This window comes from Lacerta agilis, chromosome 4 (genome assembly GCF_009819535.1).
Source record: "Lacerta agilis isolate rLacAgi1 chromosome 4, rLacAgi1.pri, whole genome shotgun sequence".
NCBI classification, from domain to species: Eukaryota; Metazoa; Chordata; class Lepidosauria; order Squamata; family Lacertidae; genus Lacerta; species Lacerta agilis.
In genome coordinates this window covers 81483696-81502275 of record NC_046315.1, presented here as the reverse complement: position 1 = coordinate 81502275, position 18580 = coordinate 81483696, and the positions used below count along the sequence as shown (strand labels likewise).

Genomic DNA, 18580 nt, shown 5'->3' with positions numbered 1-18580 from the left:
AATTTACCAAATGTGCCCCCCAAAAGCTTAAAACATAAGAACAGCATAAAACAGCAGGATTAAAACCGTATCTAAAAAGCTCAGTCTCTGCTTGGTGCCAAAAGGACAATCAAGTTGACACATGTCAAACTTCTCTGGGCATAGGAAACTGTGGTCTGAACAAACCACAAAGCAATATATTGAAGCAAGGGAAGGCACATGTGAGCACAAGTTAATTCCCATAGCACCAAATCATTTTTGTATTGTCTGGCCTGAGCCATAGAATTGGATCAGGAGTCTGATTAAGAGAAAGATCTTACTTAGATATGTCCATAAAGTAAAACAATTTTTGAATGAAATATATGTTCAAACACTTTCATTTTGTTAAATTCTCATCACTGCAAATGGGCTGCAAAAATTCAAAGAGTGTTCACAGGAGCTTCACTGAGGTAAAGTAGCTAGTGATAAATCTCATGAACCAAATTGACAGCCCCAGGATTATAATGGCATTTTATCTTGCCGCTCCTAGATTACAGAATAATCCACTGGAATTCAAAAGGAAAAAATATGTATGAACACAAATAGATTAGGGTCTATCATAGCTCTGGCTCTCAAAGCATATTTTAAGTGTGTATTTAAAAAACAAAAATAATAGTTTTAAATATATGTCTTATAATTCAAACTTTTGAAGCTACATACTTCCCCTGGAATGGGTAACTTTCATTTAAGAGACAAGTTGTTCTAATAAGCAATAAACATGTTCTCTGGTCCCACATATTGTATCCTCATATCTTAGGCTTTACAGTTCCAATCTTCCTATTTCCAGGTGAGGGGAATAATGAAGTTTAGGGCATAGCTGCACACCAATCTCCCCTGCTTCCCCTACATTATTTCATTTGAGTTAGAGAAAGGCATTAATAAAAAGTCATACTGTACTAAGCACTCAGCTTTACAGCTGCAAATAAAACATTTTAAGTGTGCTGTGAAGTGCATTATACAAATGGGACACTAGATGGTGATGATGAGTTATGGCAAATTCAATATGCTTTTCAAAACGTTAAAAAAATAGCATTTTCCACAACGTTTTTTTATAAGTGTCTAGATTCCACCTATATACAGGGGAGAGAATAAAGATGGTAGACCAAGGATGAAGAAAAGGACACAAGACTGGAGGCAAACAGGCAGTGGGGCAAATTATTATTTAGTGATACACAAAAGAAATAAGAGGTGGTGAACCCATTATTTATGCATTAAACTGTACAGGACTAGGCTCTGTCACAGGATGGTTCTACTTTAATATTATTAAATATTTAGATTTTTTAAGCAGAGCATATCTACAAGGAGGATGCTTTAATTATGACTGGCATTGTGATCTAAACCACTGAGCCTAGGGCTTGCCGATCGGAAGGTCAGCGGTTTGAATTCCCACGACGAGGTGAGCTCCTGTTGCTCGGTCCCAGCTCCTGCCAATCTAGCAGTTTGAAAGTACGGCAAAGTGCAAGTAGATAAATAGGTACTGCTCCGGCGGGAAGGTAAACAGCATTTATGTGTGTTGCTCTGGTTTCCCCAGAAGCGGCTTAGTCATGCTGGCAACATGACCTGGAAAAACTGTCTGCAGACAAACGTTTGCTCCCTCGGCCAGTAAAGCAAGATGAGTGCTGCAACCCCAGAGTCGTCTGCGACTGGACTTAACTGTTAGGGGTCCTTTAACTTTACCTTTTACTCTGCTGGTTTAACTTTTGGTTAAACATTGTGCTCAACTTAAAATACCGGTAAACTTTGCCAGAGGTTGATTGTCAGAATTAATGGTTTAGCATTTCAAAACATATGTTAAAATTTGACACACCACAAATCTCAGCAAGCTATCCCCCAAAAATTCCAAACAAGAGGATAAAAGGATTGGGCTGAAAGACCAAGGGTAAGTGTGAGCAAAAGGAGAAGTTCTAAGTGATCATTATGACAGACTGAAATGCATGTTTACTTTTTATAGCCAAAGTGGCAAGCCAACAGTCAGTGGGGTTGATCAGATCCATCAAGTGGCATGCCAAGCCTCTAGCCATCGGTAAAGACTCAGTTTTGCATACACAAAGTCCCAGGTTCAATCCCTGGCATCTTCAGGTAGGAGCAGAAGATAACCCTGTCTGAAATCCTGGAAACCACTGCCTATCAGTGTGTAGACAATACTGAGCTAGACAAACCAGTGGTCTGACTCAGTGCAAGGCACCTTCCTATGCAAGTTTTGCCTATGCATCTGGTTGGTCACTGCTTTTCAAATACAAATGGGGAAGGACAGGAAAATTGGGGGGTCCTTCATTTTCCTCCTCTTTTTTCAGGCATTCACATCTCTAGATGCCACTATCCCCACCTTCTGCTTGATTTGATGGCAGCTAGGATGCAGCTCTACCCTGGCAACTCCATCTGCTAAATCAGGCATGTGCTGCATTTGCCAGGACTTCCTTCACTTCTTTGCACCCACAGAATTCCTGACATACATTGTTTTCCATTTAAAATGGGGTCTTAGAAACTTGATAGTTTTATAAATACACAATGCATTTCCACTGAAGGGCAGACTCCCACAATATCTCTGATTAGATTATATAATCTAAAAGACAAAAATGAGAATCTGAATGCAGGGGTACCTTTACCTTTACGGTGTATTTGATGACTAGAAAAACACTTAACATTTGAAGCACCTGTAATTTTAAAAAGCAAACTTTCTAAAACTACTGTAAATCAACCATTTTTATAGAATTTTTCTGCAATTTGCTCAAATTACACTACCCATAGCAAATATCATATTGATAGGATAAATCATCTTATTTTCACAACCAAGAGCATTTGGGGTTTATAATGACTGAATGTTGAAAAAGCAAGCCCCCTTAAAACTATGGAATCACTATAGTTCCATAATGAGTGCCTCTACCAGTTCACAAAGTTTTTTCACATACAGTTATTACTGGTTAATATAAGCATATGGACTTTGAAGACATGCTGTCAGGCAAGGGTTTTGTAAGCACTGACAATCTGCTGATTGTTGGTACAGTACTTGCAAAGGAACAGGACTGATTGGCAATGCCTGCAAATGTTTCTTTGCCACAGGTATGGGCCCAGTGAGCACTGTTTAGCAAAAGCAGCAATCAGGGAACTTGCTGGGCCCAATTAGGCCAGTGGGCTGGAGGTTGCCCAATGCTAGATAAAGTAGTGACTCACATCAATAGATGTGAGAGTTCATGACTTTAACCCCCCCCTTAATTTTCTAAAAACTTTTAATTGTATTGTTTAAATACTCTTTTGTTTGCTGCCCTGGGCCCTTCAGGAACAAGGATGGAATCTAAATTTAGTAGTATTGGTGGTAGTAGTAGTAGTAGTAGTAGTAGTAGTAGTAATAGGAGCAGCTTTGGAAGACAAAGGTGGGAGGGAGTATTAGTATGAATCAAAAACTAAAATAATGTTAGTGTAAGAGACCACAACGAATTTTAACTGAAAGCAAACAGCTTTCCCTCACTAATATAGTGTTCTTTATCATATATGTATGACCTTATTACAAGAAAACAAACCTTGGAATGAAGCATCACCACACCCCCAAAGCTTCAAAATGGTCTAATAAAGGAATTTACTTATATTCACTGATGCAGTTCAGGTATAACAAACCATGACTCAGGATGAGATCTAGATTTGATATCCTAGATTGTAAAGGTAAAGGAAGACAAAGGTGGGAGGGAGTATTAGTATGAATCAAAAACTAAAATAATGTTAGTGTAAGAGACCACAACGAATTTTAACTGAAAGCAAACAGCTTTCCCTCACTAATATAGTGTTCTTTATCATATATGTATGACCTTATTACAAGAAAACAAACCTTGGAATGAAGCATCACCACACCCCCAAAGCTTCAAAATGGTCTAATAAAGGAATTTACTTATATTCACTGATGCAGTTCAGGTATAACAAACCATGACTCAGGATGAGATCTAGATTTGATATCCTAGATTGTAAAAAAAACAAAAAAAACTGGTCTGTAGAGACCACTGTTTACAGTGTTTGTAAGAAGCAACAAACCACTGTTTGTTCCTAATGTTGGCAGAAACTTTAAGTCTCCTCCCCTCCAATATATAGGAGAATATAGTTGTGCAAGTCAGAGGTTCATGCCAGCTCTCATGTGTGTGTTAATGGTTCGTTATTTCTGAACCCATGCACTGTTAAGATCCTTCTTAAGGGCCTTGATGAGGAAGAGATTCATTTTTCAAGGACCTTGAGGAAGAAAGACAAGAAGATACTACAGTCATACCTCATGTTACTAACGCTGTGGGCTACGTGTTTTCAGGTTGCGCTCCGCGCTGAAACCAGAAGTACTGAAACGGGTTACTTCCTGGTTTCGGCGCTCGCACAGGCGCAAAAATGCTAAATCGCTCTTTGCGCACGCGCAGAAGTGCCAAATCGCAACCCGCGTGTGCGCAAATGTTACGGATGCTGTGGGTTGCAAACGTGCCTTCCCCACGGATCACGTTCGCAACCCACATGTCCACTGTACCAGTATTGCAACCAAAATCAGGGGAACCAAATATTTTTCAGTAGGCAATATTTTGCCAACTGACCAAGCAGAACAAATATGTACAAACATGAAAGACAAAAGATAACAAGGATCCAGATGATAGCACTATATCCAAGGAAGATCAAAAACAGATTTGAAATAAATGATTTGAATGTTTCAAAAAAAAAAAAAAAAAAAACAGACTGAAGACTTTAGTAGAACCAGATTGAGAGACAGTGGTTTAATTTTATCACCGGGCTTCAACTACTGGTAGATTTAGTGTGCACCAGCATGAAAAAAAAAGTATTTTCTAACACAGAGGGTATTTCCCAGATCCAAGTTGACTAGTACCTCTGCTGGTAAACATTTTCACTATGGTAGCCAGTAATATACAATAAACAGAAGAACTCAAGCCCAGAAGAGCAAGATTTTAGAACATATTAACTACATGTGGTATTATTCGCCAACACGTCCATAGTATTTCCAACATATTAAGCAACATTAACTCTAAGAAATATATAGAATAGCACAGAGGGAGGAATACCTCACATAGTAAAGAAAATGCACTATACAGAGTTTTGGCAGTACAACTGAAAAATATACAATGAAATTTACATAGAGGGGAGAGAAGGTAGAAAGACAGCTAAGATATCTGTGAAGCAGTGGTCTGTCATATTGCATTGCATACTAAAGCAATTCCTTTAAAACCTGATCAGTACACTACTTACGGTTCAGCCTTTAACAACTAAGAGTTATGTGGTGATGGAAAAGCTTGTAACCAGATAGAATTTAGCTTCAGCAGTTTTTAAAAGGCTGTACATTTTCTCACTTCTATGTTTCTTTGTTTAATCACATTTTATTTCTGACAAACTGGAGAGCAAGTTAGTATGTCAGAAGAACCTTCAAGTCACTGAGAATGAAGTAGTCAACAATGCTGAGAGCAAGAATTTAAAAACATTTCTTGACATATGTCCAGCTCATGGTGGCCATGTTTTCCTCAGCACATTGCAGATGTATAGTGAACAGGTTTTTTAGAATCTGAAACTTTGCCAGCTACAACCATCTTCTCAATATGGTAATGCAGTGGCATTTCTGCTTGTGACAATAAAAGTAACTTGATTATCACAATCAAGCAATTAATGTGCACAAAAAGTTTACCCTATCAGCAGGATAGTCATGTGATACATACCAGTCCTAATCACAAATCCAAGTGCCTTAGCAAAGTGATACACATCACTGAATGAAATGCTAAAGCTCCCTTTCTCCCTCTTTTTATCTATTTGCAGGCAAGACTTGTCTAACTTTTGTTTTACTGTACAGCACTTTGTTTTTATAAATTAATAAACACATCCATGGCCAAGAACTATCTGAAAAATTCTAAGATACTAAAAATATGTTTAAGTGCCAGTCCTGTCAAAAGGTAGAAACAGGATTAGATAGCAGCATCAAATTCTTAAGACAATTAATTGTGAATGACTAAACCAAGTTACTGTTAATAGCAAATATCATCTCATTAAAACCTTGCAACGGATTCAAGGTGAATAATAAGGCAGTAGGCATTAGAATAAAGGCAGCCAAAATATAAATTCTATTCTGTGTAGATTATGAAAGATTTTATAACACATGTTTTGCTTGAAATAAATTCTATCCTTGCTGTGAATCTTCAGTTTAGCTTACTATATAGCTACAGTACTATACCCAGTGTAAAAGGAGGAGGGATGCAACAATTAAGCTGCCAATCTAAACAGAAATATAAAATGAATGTGCTCCATCTGCCATTCCAAACAATACACCAAGAGACAGCAGACCACAGAAAATCATAGAACTGAGGACAGTGGCAGTAACAAGAATGCAGTCCAGACTTTCAAACATAACTGGGGATGGGTAAAAATATTTAAACATTAAATCAAACATTCACTATGATATCAGTACAGCCACAACATTTGAGTGTATTGTTGGGTTTTGTGATCTGATGTGGGGTGGAACTGAACAAATCTGCAGATTACCCAGAAATGTTTCCCGGCGTTTATTCGTGTGCGGGCAGGCAATATGAAATCCCCCTCCAAAGTTTTCCAGCCACTCATTCATTCATAGATATCGCGGGGAAGGAAGCAAGGGCGGGACTCAATGTGAATGGACGGAAGTTTTTACAGGGAGAGAAAGAAAAGAGGTGGGGGGGGGAGGGAGAAGCGCACGTCTGGAGACAGACGCCGCAGCTAGAAAGGACCACCCTCTCCTTCCCGTTCCTGTGCGCTCAGCATCCCGATGCAAGGAACGGGAAACAGAAGGGTTTGAGCAACGGGAAATGGGGTCTGAGTATTATATACGCAGGTTGGAATGGAAAACGAAAGGAGGAAAGCCCGGCCGGAAGCAGGCTGTGTCCCCCTTCTCTCCACCCACCCAAGAGCTCTCCCCCCCCAGCTGATTAGGTTAAGCTGAGCCATGCAAATTTCGACATGCGGATTAGGAGAGAAAAGAGAGGCAAGAGGGGAGAGGGGGGGGGGAAGAGAAATCTCCCCAAGACGTCCTCTCCTCTTTTTGCTTCTTCTGCCTTGGGCTGCGATCTCACGCACGCTTCCCTGGGAGGGAAGCACAGGTTTTTTGTTTTGTTTTTCCTTTTAGGGAAAGGGTTTCCTTCCCGAGGAAACGAGGCCAGGATCTGGCCCCTGGATACGCCCTGACTTGGAAGAGGAGGAAACCCCCACAGAGGGGGGGGGGGATGCGGAGCAAGTAAGGCTTCCGAGAGGAGACATGCCCGGCGGAGGATGGGGGGGGGTGTTGTCAGGCCAGGTGGGGAGATGGCGAGGAGGTGTGTCCATCTCAGGGAGGTCCATTGGGGGGGGAGAGGAGGGAACAGGGCGCCAGGTTCAACGACGCCACCCCCACCCCACCCTCCATGCGAGAAGTAATGGCGGGGCAAGAAGCGGGCGCGGGGCAGAGCCTGGATGGATATCCCTGTCAGGTGTGTGCGTTTCCCACCCCCGTCGCCGTCAACTCACCACAAGGACGGAGCCTCGCACCACCTCAGAGACGCTCTGCCGCAACTCGGCGGCCGTGCCGGGCTTGCTCAGCGCCCGCGTGAACTTGCGAGTCTCCGGGGGCCCCAGCGCCGGCTGGAAGGGCATCGTTGCCATCGCCCTCGCTCCTCCCGGCGGCCCTGGCGGAATCCCCGGCCCTCTCAGGGCGCTGCCTGGAGGCTCCTCAGGCGGCGTCCTGTAGCCGCCCCCACCATCCCCTAACAACGCCGCGCGAGCGAGCGAGCTGCCGGCCGGCCAGTCAGTGTCGCAGCTGGTCTTGGCTCGCGGCGCCGCTCCTGTCAGGCGGCCCCTCCCTCCGGGCGACGCGCACACACACACACCAACGGCGCCCGCTCGCGCCTGCCCCCAAACACTGGCACGCGGGAGAGGGTGGGCGGTAGGGGGTGAAGAGAGCGAAGCGGAGGCGGATTCGCTTGAGCTGATTGGCGCGGGCGCCGCGGGAGGGGCGGGGCCCGGCTGCTCCCTCCTCGCCCCACAAGGAGCGAAGTTCCCAGCCGCTTCCCCAACCTGCGTGGCCCTGGCGAAGTTCCTGATTGGGCCTCGCGTTACCTGCCCGGCTTGCTCTCCTGCACCACCCAGGCCCCGGCCCCCTTATTGGCTGTGCCTGGGAGGAGGGGGCGTGGCTGTCAGGGAGCGGAAATCCCATCCCAGAGCGGCGTTTATTCTCTCCTGGCTTTCTCTAGCGCAGTACTGAGTACCAGCAGGTCATTCCAGTGGATGACGGCGGGCGGCTGTGGAAGGCATGCCCTTGGCAGAGCGATGTGCCTGCCGGTCTTCTTCCTTAAGTGCCATGCATATAACTCCCAACCAATGGGCGGCGGTGCGGATGCGTGTGTATAAATATGATTTGCACATTCTATAAATAAGATTTACTACTTTTAAAGCATTAGCGGGTTTTTTTAAAGGACCAGTTGTATTCCAATCACCTTTGCGTTGTGAGTTCTTTCCCCCCATGTAGCTTCAAAGGCGGCTTCGCAAGGAAGCTCTTTACTGTAAGTGATGCATGTTGCTAGAGAGCTCTAGCATCTGTGCTGGCTCCTTAAAACACTCCAGGAACAAGGCCAGGTGCCGGCTTCAATCCATAATGAGCCATAATGGCTCAGGCTCTACTTATTTAAAAGGCCGCCACCTCATTCTGTTCCAAGTCCATAAGCACTCTTCCAGATTTCTCCCACAAATTACAATTTTTTAAATATTCCAACTACATACTGCCAAATTCCTGTCTCCATATTACAGGAGTAGATTTGGTAGCGTTTCTACAGGGGTACAGCAGTACTTTCATTTAGAATTATTTTTATTTATCAAGGCCGCACAGCCTTTTATTTGACAACTATGGTGCAATGCTACAAAGAATAAAGGCAAGGGAAAAGGTAGCCTTTTAACATTTTTCATTTTTTAAGTTACATCACTGTTTTTACACTTGAATGTTACAGCAGGAGCATGTGGGCATAGCCAGGATTTTTGTTGGGGGGGGCAGAACCAAAGTGATTGGTTAGTTAAGTATTTTTATTGTTTTACTTGATGGGGGCAGCTGCCCCCCCCTCCTTGGCTATGCCCATGAGCAGGAGATTGCCTTGAAAAAGCAACACCTGGCAATCTGCCAGTTGCTGATATTCTAGCCTGGCATGACAGACCCAGGTCAGGGCTATGCTGGTGGTTCTCAGCTGAGTTGTACAGGAGAAAGTGAAACGGCTGGGAACCTGGAAAAGTAGATGGGGACAACCTGCTTCTCCAGTCCAGAAACTATTGCCACCAGACACATCTGATAGGTTTCACATTCTCTGAACCTCTGTCCAAGAGAATGGCTGTCAGTAGGGCTGGCCCTAATTGACATTCGAGCTACTGGAATCTATTGTGTTACTGATTCAAATATACATTTTATGTTAAGATTCTTAAAAATTCCCAAAAAATTATATTCGCAAGAATAAGAAAATTTCAAAGGGAAAAAGGTATTGCTTAAGGGGGTAGAACAATCCTAGACACCTCTTTACATGTCAGTCCTAATTTCATGGGTAACAACGGAACTCTCAGGGTTTATCATGAGTAATATGGTGGAGCGAAGTAACTTAGGGCACATATTTTAATACAGTGGTACATTGGTTCACTAAGGCATGTTTGCAAGTCGTATGTTGAGGAAGAAGTGATTTATTTATTTTTGTTACCATCTTTAGACTCATCTGTCATACTCTGGAGCTGACTGAAGTGGAACACTGGATGAGGCAAAACTAGTTAGAGAAGGTTTAATGATGTGCTCTACCCCGCATAGAACACACAGCTCCCATGTTGCTTCATCAAGGAACAAACTGAGCCTCAGCCCTATATAGGGTCAACACAGTTGCCTCCTAATTGTGAGCCCTTCCAGTACTGCAAGCTGCTGCTTTGCTTTAAGGAGCTCAGTTAGTATCTGACTGCAGTAGAGAAAGGGAGTTTCTGGCTACTCTGACTCTTCCATGGAGTCATCAGGTGGCAGTGTTTCTGGGGTGTGTTCAGCAGACCCTTCCCCTTTTGTTTTGGAGTTCTCCACTTCATCACCTGAACAGGATTCCTGGTGTTTGACATCATCAACTGGAAATGACAAAGACAGGGGGTGGCTCTCAGTGTGTCAGGTTTATTCACAAAAACACTCACCACACACTGAAAACAGAAGCGGGATAGTCATAGTGGCAGCAGTATGTAGATCCCTAAAAAGGGCTTTTGAACAGCTAGGGCAATAATAGCTGCTTCATCAAGCCCAGATCCATGGAGGCAGGTGACTGGAAGTAGTGGAGGAAAAGCCAGGGGAGAAACAGTCAGCTATGTTCTGGCAGCAAGAGTGATTTTGTAAATGGAACACTTTGGCTGTGGAGCCCAGAGTGAATATACCCTCCTAAATAAAAACTTCAAAGCACATTCCAAAATCGATTGGCTATAGGACAGCGTTCTCGAAGCTACCAACATGAATCTGACCAAACTGCGGGAAGCAGTGGAAGACAGGAGTGCCAGGGTGTGCTCTGGTCCATGGGGTCACGAAGAGTCGGACACGAATAAACGACTAAACAACAACAACAACAACAACAACAAAGGAAGGCACAAATTCCTGGGCATGCTTTTGTTCTCTACAGCATAGTAAAACTCTGCTATCTGTGGCAAGATGGGGCAAGTGCCTACACTGCCAGGATATTCTTAGTTTATTTTGTGGAGAACAGTAATAATAATAATAATAATATTTATTATTTGTACCCCGCCCATCTGGCTGGATTTCCCCAGCCACTCTGGGCGGCTTCCAACAGAAACCAAATACAACAATATCAAACATTAAAAACTTCCCTAAAAAGGGCTGCCTTCAGTTTTTTTCTGAATGTCAGGTAGTTGTTTATTTCCCTGACCTGTGATGGGAGGGCGTTCCACAGGGCGGGCGCCACTACCGAGAAGGCCCTCTGCCTAGTTCCCTGTAGTTTTGCTTCTCGCAGTGAGGGAACAGACAGAAGGCCCTCGGCGCTGGATCTCAGTGTCCGGGCTGAATGATGGGGGTGGAGACGCTCCTTCAGGTATACAGGACCGAGGCCGTTTAGGGCTTTAAAGGTCAGCACCAACACTTTGAATTGTGCTCGGAAACGTACTGGGAGCCAATGCAGATCTCTCAGGACCGGTGTTATGTGGTCTCGGCGGCCACTCCCAGTCACCAGTCTAGCTGCCGCATTTTGGATTAATTGCAGTTTCCGGGTCACCTTCAAAGGCAGCCCCACATAGAGCGCATTGCAGTAGTCCAAGCGGGAGATAACCAGAGCATGCACCACTTTGGTGAGACAGTCCGCGGGCAGGTAGGGTCTCAGCCTGCGTACCAGGTGGAGCTGGTAGACAGCTGCCCTGGATACAGAATTAACCTGCGCTTCCATGGACAGCTGTGAGTCCAAAATGACTCCCAGGCTGCGCACCTGGTCCTTCAGGGGCACAGTTACCCCATTCAGGACCAGGGAATCCTCCACACCTGCCCTCCTCCTGTCCCCCAAGAACAGTACTTCTGTCTTGTCAGGATTCAACCTCAATCTGTTAGCCGCCATCCATCCTCCAACCGCCTCCAGGCACTCACACAGGACCTTCACGGCCTTCACTGGTTCTGATTTGAAAGAGAGGTAGAGCTGGGTATCATCCGCATACTGATGAACACCCAGCCCAAACCCCCTGATGATCTCTCCCAGCGGCTTCATATAGATATTAAAAAGCATGGGGGAGAGGACAGAACCCTGAGGCACCCCACAAGTGAGAGCCCAGGGGTCTGAACACTCATCCCCCACCACCACTTTCTGAACACGGCCCAGGAGGAAGGAGCGGAACCACTGTATAACAGTGCCTCCAGCTCCCAACCCCTCTAGCCGGTCTAGAAGGATGTTATGGTCGATGGTGTCAAAGGCCGCTGAGAGATCCAGCAGAACTAGGAAACAGCTCTCACCTTTGTCCCTAGCCCGCCGGAGATCATCGACCAGCGCGACCAAGGCGGTTTCAGTCCCATGGTGAGGCCTGAATCCCGATTGGAAGGGATCCAAATGGTCCGCTTCTTCCAGGCGTGCCTGGAGTTGTTCAGCAACCACCCTCTCAATCACCTTGCCCAAGAATGGTAGATTTGAGACTGGGCGATAGTTGGCCATATTGGCCGGGTCTAAAGATGTTTTTTTAAGAAGCGGTTTAATGACCGCCTCTTTCAGCGGGGCTGGGAAGGCTCCCTCACAGAGGGAAGCATTCACCACCCCGCGCAGCCCATCGCCCAGCCCCTCCTGGCTAGCTTTTATAAGCCAGGATGGGCAAGGATCAAGGAGACAGGTGGTTGGTTTCACTCGTCCAAGCAGCCTGTCCACATCCTCGGAGGTAACAGACTGAAATTGATCCCACGCAACTGGACTAGACAGGACTCTGGCACTCTCCCGCCCTGGCCCTGCTCCCACGGTGGAGTCTATCTCTTTCCGAATCTGAGCGATTTTATCTGCAAAAAACTTTGCAAACGCATTGCAGGAGATCTTGGGGTCCCTACCAGGCCCCGATGACGAAGGTGGCTCCGATAGATTCCGAACCACCTGAAAGAGTCTCCTGCTGCTATTTTCCGCAGATGCAATAGAGGCGGTGAAGAAAGTCTTCTTCGCCGTCGCTATCGCCACTTGGTAGGCTCGACGTTGAGCTCTAACCTGTGTTCGGTCGGATTCAGAATGGGTTTTCTGCCACCGGCGCTCTAGCCGTCTCAACGATTGTTTCATCGCCCTCAGCTCCGGGGAAAACCACGGGGCTGTCCGGGCTCCATGCAACCGGAGAGGGCGCTTCGGAGCCAAACAGTCAATAGCCCTGGTTAGCTCCACATTCCAGCGGGCCACCAGGGAATCGGCTGAAAGGCCATCAACATGGGATAAAGTATCCCCTACCACTCTCTGGAAACCATTTGGATCCATTAAGTGGCGGGGGCGGACCATCCGAATTGGTCCCACCTCCCTGCAGAGGGGAAGGGTTGCGGAGAAGTCCAGTTGTACCAGGAAGTGATCTGACCATGGCACTTCTTTAGTTTCACTTTTTTTTAATGTCAGATCACCAACATCCATAGAGGTGAATACCAGGTCTAAGGCATGTCCTCGGCTATGAGTTGGACCAGACTTATTCAGGGACAGCCCCATGGAGGCCATGCTTTCCACGAAGTCCCGAGCGGCCCCTTGTAAGGTCGTGTCGGCATGGATGTTAAAATCCCCTAGGACGACCAAACTAGGTGACTCCAGGAGAACATCCGCCACGACCTGAAGCAGCTCGGGCAGGGAATCCTTGGTGCAGCGGGGAGGTCGGTACACCAAAAGGAATCCTGTACTGCCCCTATTGCCCAACTTCCAGAACATGCACTCAGAGAACTGGGTCTTCCCAATAGGACGCCTGGTGCAAACTAATGACTTCCTAAAAATCACTGCAACCCCCCCTCCCCGCCCAGATGGCCTGGGTTTCTGTGCGTAAGAGAAACCTGGTGGACAAGCAGCGGCAAGGACAGGCCCATCCGCTTCATCCAACCAAGTCTCTGTTACACATGCCAGGTCAAGTCCACCATCCACAATCAAGTCGTGGATGGCAGTGGTTTTATTCAACATTGACCTGGCATTGCACAACAGCATCTTCAGGTCATGTGGGTATCCCTTGCTGAATCCAGTATCCGTCCGGTCAGGACCAGACCCGGAGGCAGGAATAGTCCTCAGACAACGACTAAACCTGCCTCCTCGGCAATGACATGGTCTGGTCTTAGCGTAACTCCTCCTCCTGCCCGTGATCACTGAGATCGGTTGTCCCAGTGCATCCCACCCTGTGGAACCTGCCCCAGCCATTTTGTTGGCCGGGACCCCCTCCCAGGCAGCCCTGACCCCACCCCTTAAGAACAAAATTAAACCTATATAAAAACAGAAAACAAAACACAACAATACAAACCAAAAACTATAAAAATTACAAGTAACCAAAATTATACAAAACTCAAAACCCCACTAAACATCTATCCCACCCCCACAACAAGAAAACTTAAAAAGATGAAAAGAAATAATAATAATAATAGAAACATTTTAAAACATTTAAGAAAAAAAAAGAAAAAAAAACATTTAAAAAAGAGCTGGACAGCAGCAGCACTCAGGCACTCAGGCAGGGGGGTCCTCCTGGGCAGCAGCAACCAGCAGCAAAGCAGAGGCAGCAGCAGTCCTTCTGAGGCCCTACCAGGCCCCGCCCTGGGCCAGGTGGTGAGTGGCAGGAACGGGGCCCTCGGGCACTCAGGCAGGGGAGTCCTCCTGGGCAGCAGCAACCAGCAGCAAAGCAGAGGCAGCAGCAGTCCTTTTATGGCCTTACCAGGCCCCGCCCTGGGCCAGATGGTGAGTGGCAGGAACGGGGCCCTCAGGCAGGGGAGTCCTCCTGGGCAGCAGCAACCAGCAGCAAAGCAGAGGCAGTAGCAGTCCTTTTATGGCCTTACCAGGCCCCGCCCTGGGCCAGATGGTGAGTGGCAGGAACGGGGCCCTCAGGCACTCAGGCAGGGGGGTCCTCCTGGGCAGCAGCAACCAGTAGTGTTATTCACTCCTTTGTTAACTTTATTAAATATGTACTGCTGAAAAACTGACCCATATTCGGAGGGGAATCTTCTTGTAAGGTGGGGATTGGATTGCTCAAGCTATGTCCTGCTCACAAGATATATAACATCACCTACACTGAGGTGACCAATTTGACCCCTTCAGCTACTTTTCCCATCAGGCAGGCCTCCAGAAGCCTCCATGCTTTTTTTCTGTGCAGGAAACCATACTGAAGCCACTTTTAAAATCATAAATGCAAATACAAGAGTAGACTTGTCTCCCAGCCTCTTGTATTTAGAAGCCTGCCAACATGTTCTGACCACTACTGCCATGTGGCCCTCAGAAAGCTGTCCAGAAAGAAATGTGGCCCTTGGGCTGAAAAACAGTTCCCCATCCCTGCTGTACATTGTAGAAGGTTCAAATATTACATATACCGTAAGTAAAAGGTGGAGTATGTGAACTCCTATCTCTTTGCCAGGACAACAAAGCCTCTTGTTGGCTCTCCTGCTAGTGATGTTATTTTAGAGTAGCCCAAAGGCTGCTTTGTGTAGTTTGGAGTCACAGTAGTTTTTGGCCTCTAAAGGCCTAGAGTGTATTTAAGAATTTGCAAACCACCCAGTACACATACTAGTCCAACCAGTAAAATCATGTTTTGCTAGGTGCACCTAGACATATTGTGTGGGAGCTATTCTCCATAAGCAGCTTCCGTGAGACTGGGAGAACATTTAAATGAGCCATTCATGTGGATGTGGATGAGCTGGATTTTTGCTATAGCAACAAGCAGTTGACCCACACAACTCTAGTTGAGTCATCTTGACTGTTGCTTTAGGGATAAGCTGCATTTTGCTCAAAGTAATTTACCTCTCGGTAAACATGTACAGTATAGGATATTACAGTGTTTGGAATTCTCTCAGCTGTGTAGGAGCTGCCCACCCACACAGCTGGGAGGGTATTTAAAGAGTATGTCTATACAGGACTAACTAGTAATCAGTACTAAAAATATGGTAAATCCTAGGTTCTGACAGGTTCTACCCATGTGACCTATCCGTGTCTATTGCTCTGCAAACTTTAGCCTCTGGTGCCATCCAACACTGGTGTGTCCCTGGAAGGTTGACCCGCCTATTGCAACAAAGCACATGCCTTTGCTAGACACTTTTTGGGCACCTGCTAAAAGCATTCTTCTTTAGGCAAGCATACCTAGATGCTTAGGAAGTTGAAGTACCGGTAATTTCAATCTTAATATTTTAGTTTTTGTATGTTTTAAAGTAGGATTGCTAATTTTAACTGTTGTTATGTTTTTTGTTTTGGTAAACCACTTTGCAGGTTTTAAAAAATCATTTTTATTTTAAAATAAATAAATAAATATAAATAAAATAACACAAGCCAAAACACAATACAGCCTGTAGATTTAAGAATCTGTCCATAGTAGCCAACTTGTTATCAGAGGCCCAGAATCCACATTCCTTTGTAAGAAAATATGAAATAATGGAAAACAATTTTTGCAGGCAAAATAACAACAACAACAACAACAACAACAACAATAATAACCGGGTACCACCTGACCTTCCTACACCTCTGGCTGGAACCCTTAAAGTCTCTCACTGCTCAGAGATTGGGGTGTGCACAACAGTACTTATCAAGGTCAAATGTTTCCAGACCACACAAACCAGCTTAGATAAACACAGTGTTTAATGCCAGGGAAGTTAAACTGAACAGATGATTTTGATTCTGCAAGTTCTCAGTGCTAACATCTTCCTTTCCATTATGCCTGCCCATATTCAGTTGTGCTTCTGTCTATGCGTCAGCGCCTTTGACTTCAGAGAAAAGCATGATGGAGCAAGTTAGGGTGGTATTCAGCTGTAAAAATCTTGCCGTTTGCATAGCATAAATATATCTCCATAAAAGTGCTTCATGGCAGAACAGCTGAGTAAGCTTAAATCCCTGCCAGCAAGCAGATTTTTCTTTCACCTTCTCCATCCAAACCCTGTTTCTTTTTTAAGGATGTGGCACATGCGTTGGCTGTCGTGTATTATCTGACACCTAGTAGTAGCTAGGCACAGTTGACTCATAACCTGTTGCAGGAATAATGGGAGCAGTTAATTAAAAAGTATTAATATCAGTTTGCAGGTACATGTTTGCTTATAAAACTAAACTCACCAGACAGACTCAGCTGGTTGTCGATTTTACTGGGTAGCTGACCTAAAAAAAAACCCCAACCCTTGCCCCCTTTATGGCAGAAAAGAACTGCTAAAACTGGATTTCAAACTATAATTATGAATGGATATTAGGTTTCTTAATTTGCCATCATGAGACGGATACTTCAGTTGGTTGTTTTAAAGGTTTCAATTGACATCTAACTTGAGGCAAGCACTGGAAATATTCTTTTGGAAGCTTGTTGTTTACTTTCTGGTTGAAATGTAAGCCCCACCCCCACCCCCCCAAATAAATCTCTTTGCAGAAACAATAGGATTTACTCAGATAATTTGCAGGATTAAGAGCTTGACAGTTCCTTTAAGGCAAGAGTGTGCATGTGAATGTGTCTCTGTGTGAGAGAGTGTTTTAAGGTTCGCAGTGACCTAACCTATAGACCCAACATACCCCACTTAACAAATCCCTGCCTATTTAACTAAACCATTCCAGTTATGACTGACACGACTGAAACAATGGCAGAGGTCCAGTGCTTTTCATTAAATTTTGCCACAACAGCCTCCACCCAATCCTTGCTACCAAACTCTCTGGTGAGCTTAAAAAGCAATTTGGCAACATCCTGTGCTTAAGTGACTTGGCAAAGATGCAGACAAAATCTAAAGTCTGACTGGCACAATGGTGTAATGGCAAAAGGTTGTAAAATACATTCCTCTTAAAAAAATAAAAATCAATGTGTCAGTTACGCATGTCGCAGAGATGCAAGAGGGAAGCTTGTTTCCTGCTGCTGTCTTTTGACCTGATGGTGCCAGCTTGTTCTGTACAATTCTGTTAAATCTTTGGAGGCTCTGCTTCTCCTTCAGGAAGAGTTGTTTCTTTATTCATCCCTTGAAACAAAGGGATGACACTTCTTAGTTGGGGGGGGGGGTTTTAGTAGATATAAGAGAGGTTTATACAATTATGCACAGTAAATGTAAAGTGTTTTTCACATAAGTTCACAACACTAGAACACACAGCAGGTTCAGGAAAACCAAAGGGAGGTACTTCCTTCAAACAGAACGTAATGCAAATATGGACTTTGCTACCATAAAAAATGCTGATGGCCACCAATTTGGATCGCTTTAAAGGGGGATTAGACAAATTCATGGAGGATTAAGCCATAAATTGCTTCTAGTTCCTCTTCAACCAGGCCTTTGGCTGATTAACATTTAAAATGTGTTTGTGGGAGGGTGATTATGGGTTTGTTTTTTTCTTGTTCTTTATTTTGTGTTTTTATTTTGTATTTTTATGTTGTGTGCCATACTGAGATCTTCAGATGAAGGGTGGTAAACAAATTTAAATAATAATAAAAACAAAAAATTGTTATCTCCAGAGTTAGAGGCACTATGCCTCTGAATACCAGTCATTGTGGGACAACAGAAGGAGACAGTATTGTGTTCATGTCCTGCTGTGTGGGCTGCCCACTTTTTATTTATTTTTCTTTGTTAAGTTTATTTATTTACTCAATTTATATCCTGCCCTTCCTCCCAAAGGAGCCCTGTTTATTCAAAGACCTATATACTGCTTTTCACACGAGTATCAAAACACAGCACAACAATAACATCAACCACAGTAACATGAGTTTGGCCAAACTACAAGAGGCAGTGAAGGATAGGCGTGCCTGGCGTGCTCTGGTCCATGGGGTCAAGAAGAGTCGGACACGACTGAACGACTGAACAACAACAACAACAACACAGTAACATGTCATTCATATACACTTGGGTAAATAAAAAAATGATGTTAACTGTTGGGGAAAACGCGTCACTGAAAATGCTCACCAGATTGTGGGCAGGGGCTGCTGTTCCTTA

The 18580-nt window shown here is 44.9% G+C and overlaps 1 protein-coding gene across 5 annotated transcripts in view; it reads right to left on the bottom strand.

Moving 5' to 3' along the window:
• Positions 1-7755, bottom strand: part of DOCK9 (dedicator of cytokinesis 9) — a 97428-nt gene extending 89673 nt beyond the window's left edge. For 3 of the 5 annotated variants that reach the window (XM_033147827.1, XM_033147831.1, XM_033147843.1), the window contains exon 1: positions 7510-7755. In XM_033147827.1, coding sequence (XP_033003718.1) covers positions 7510-7644 — 135 coding nt within the window. In that variant the 5' untranslated portion in view covers positions 7645-7755. The remainder of the gene's footprint in view (positions 1-7509) is intronic. The other 2 variants (XM_033147837.1, XM_033147847.1) reach the window with 1 other exon arrangement.
• Positions 7756-18580: the final 10825 nt, after the last annotated feature.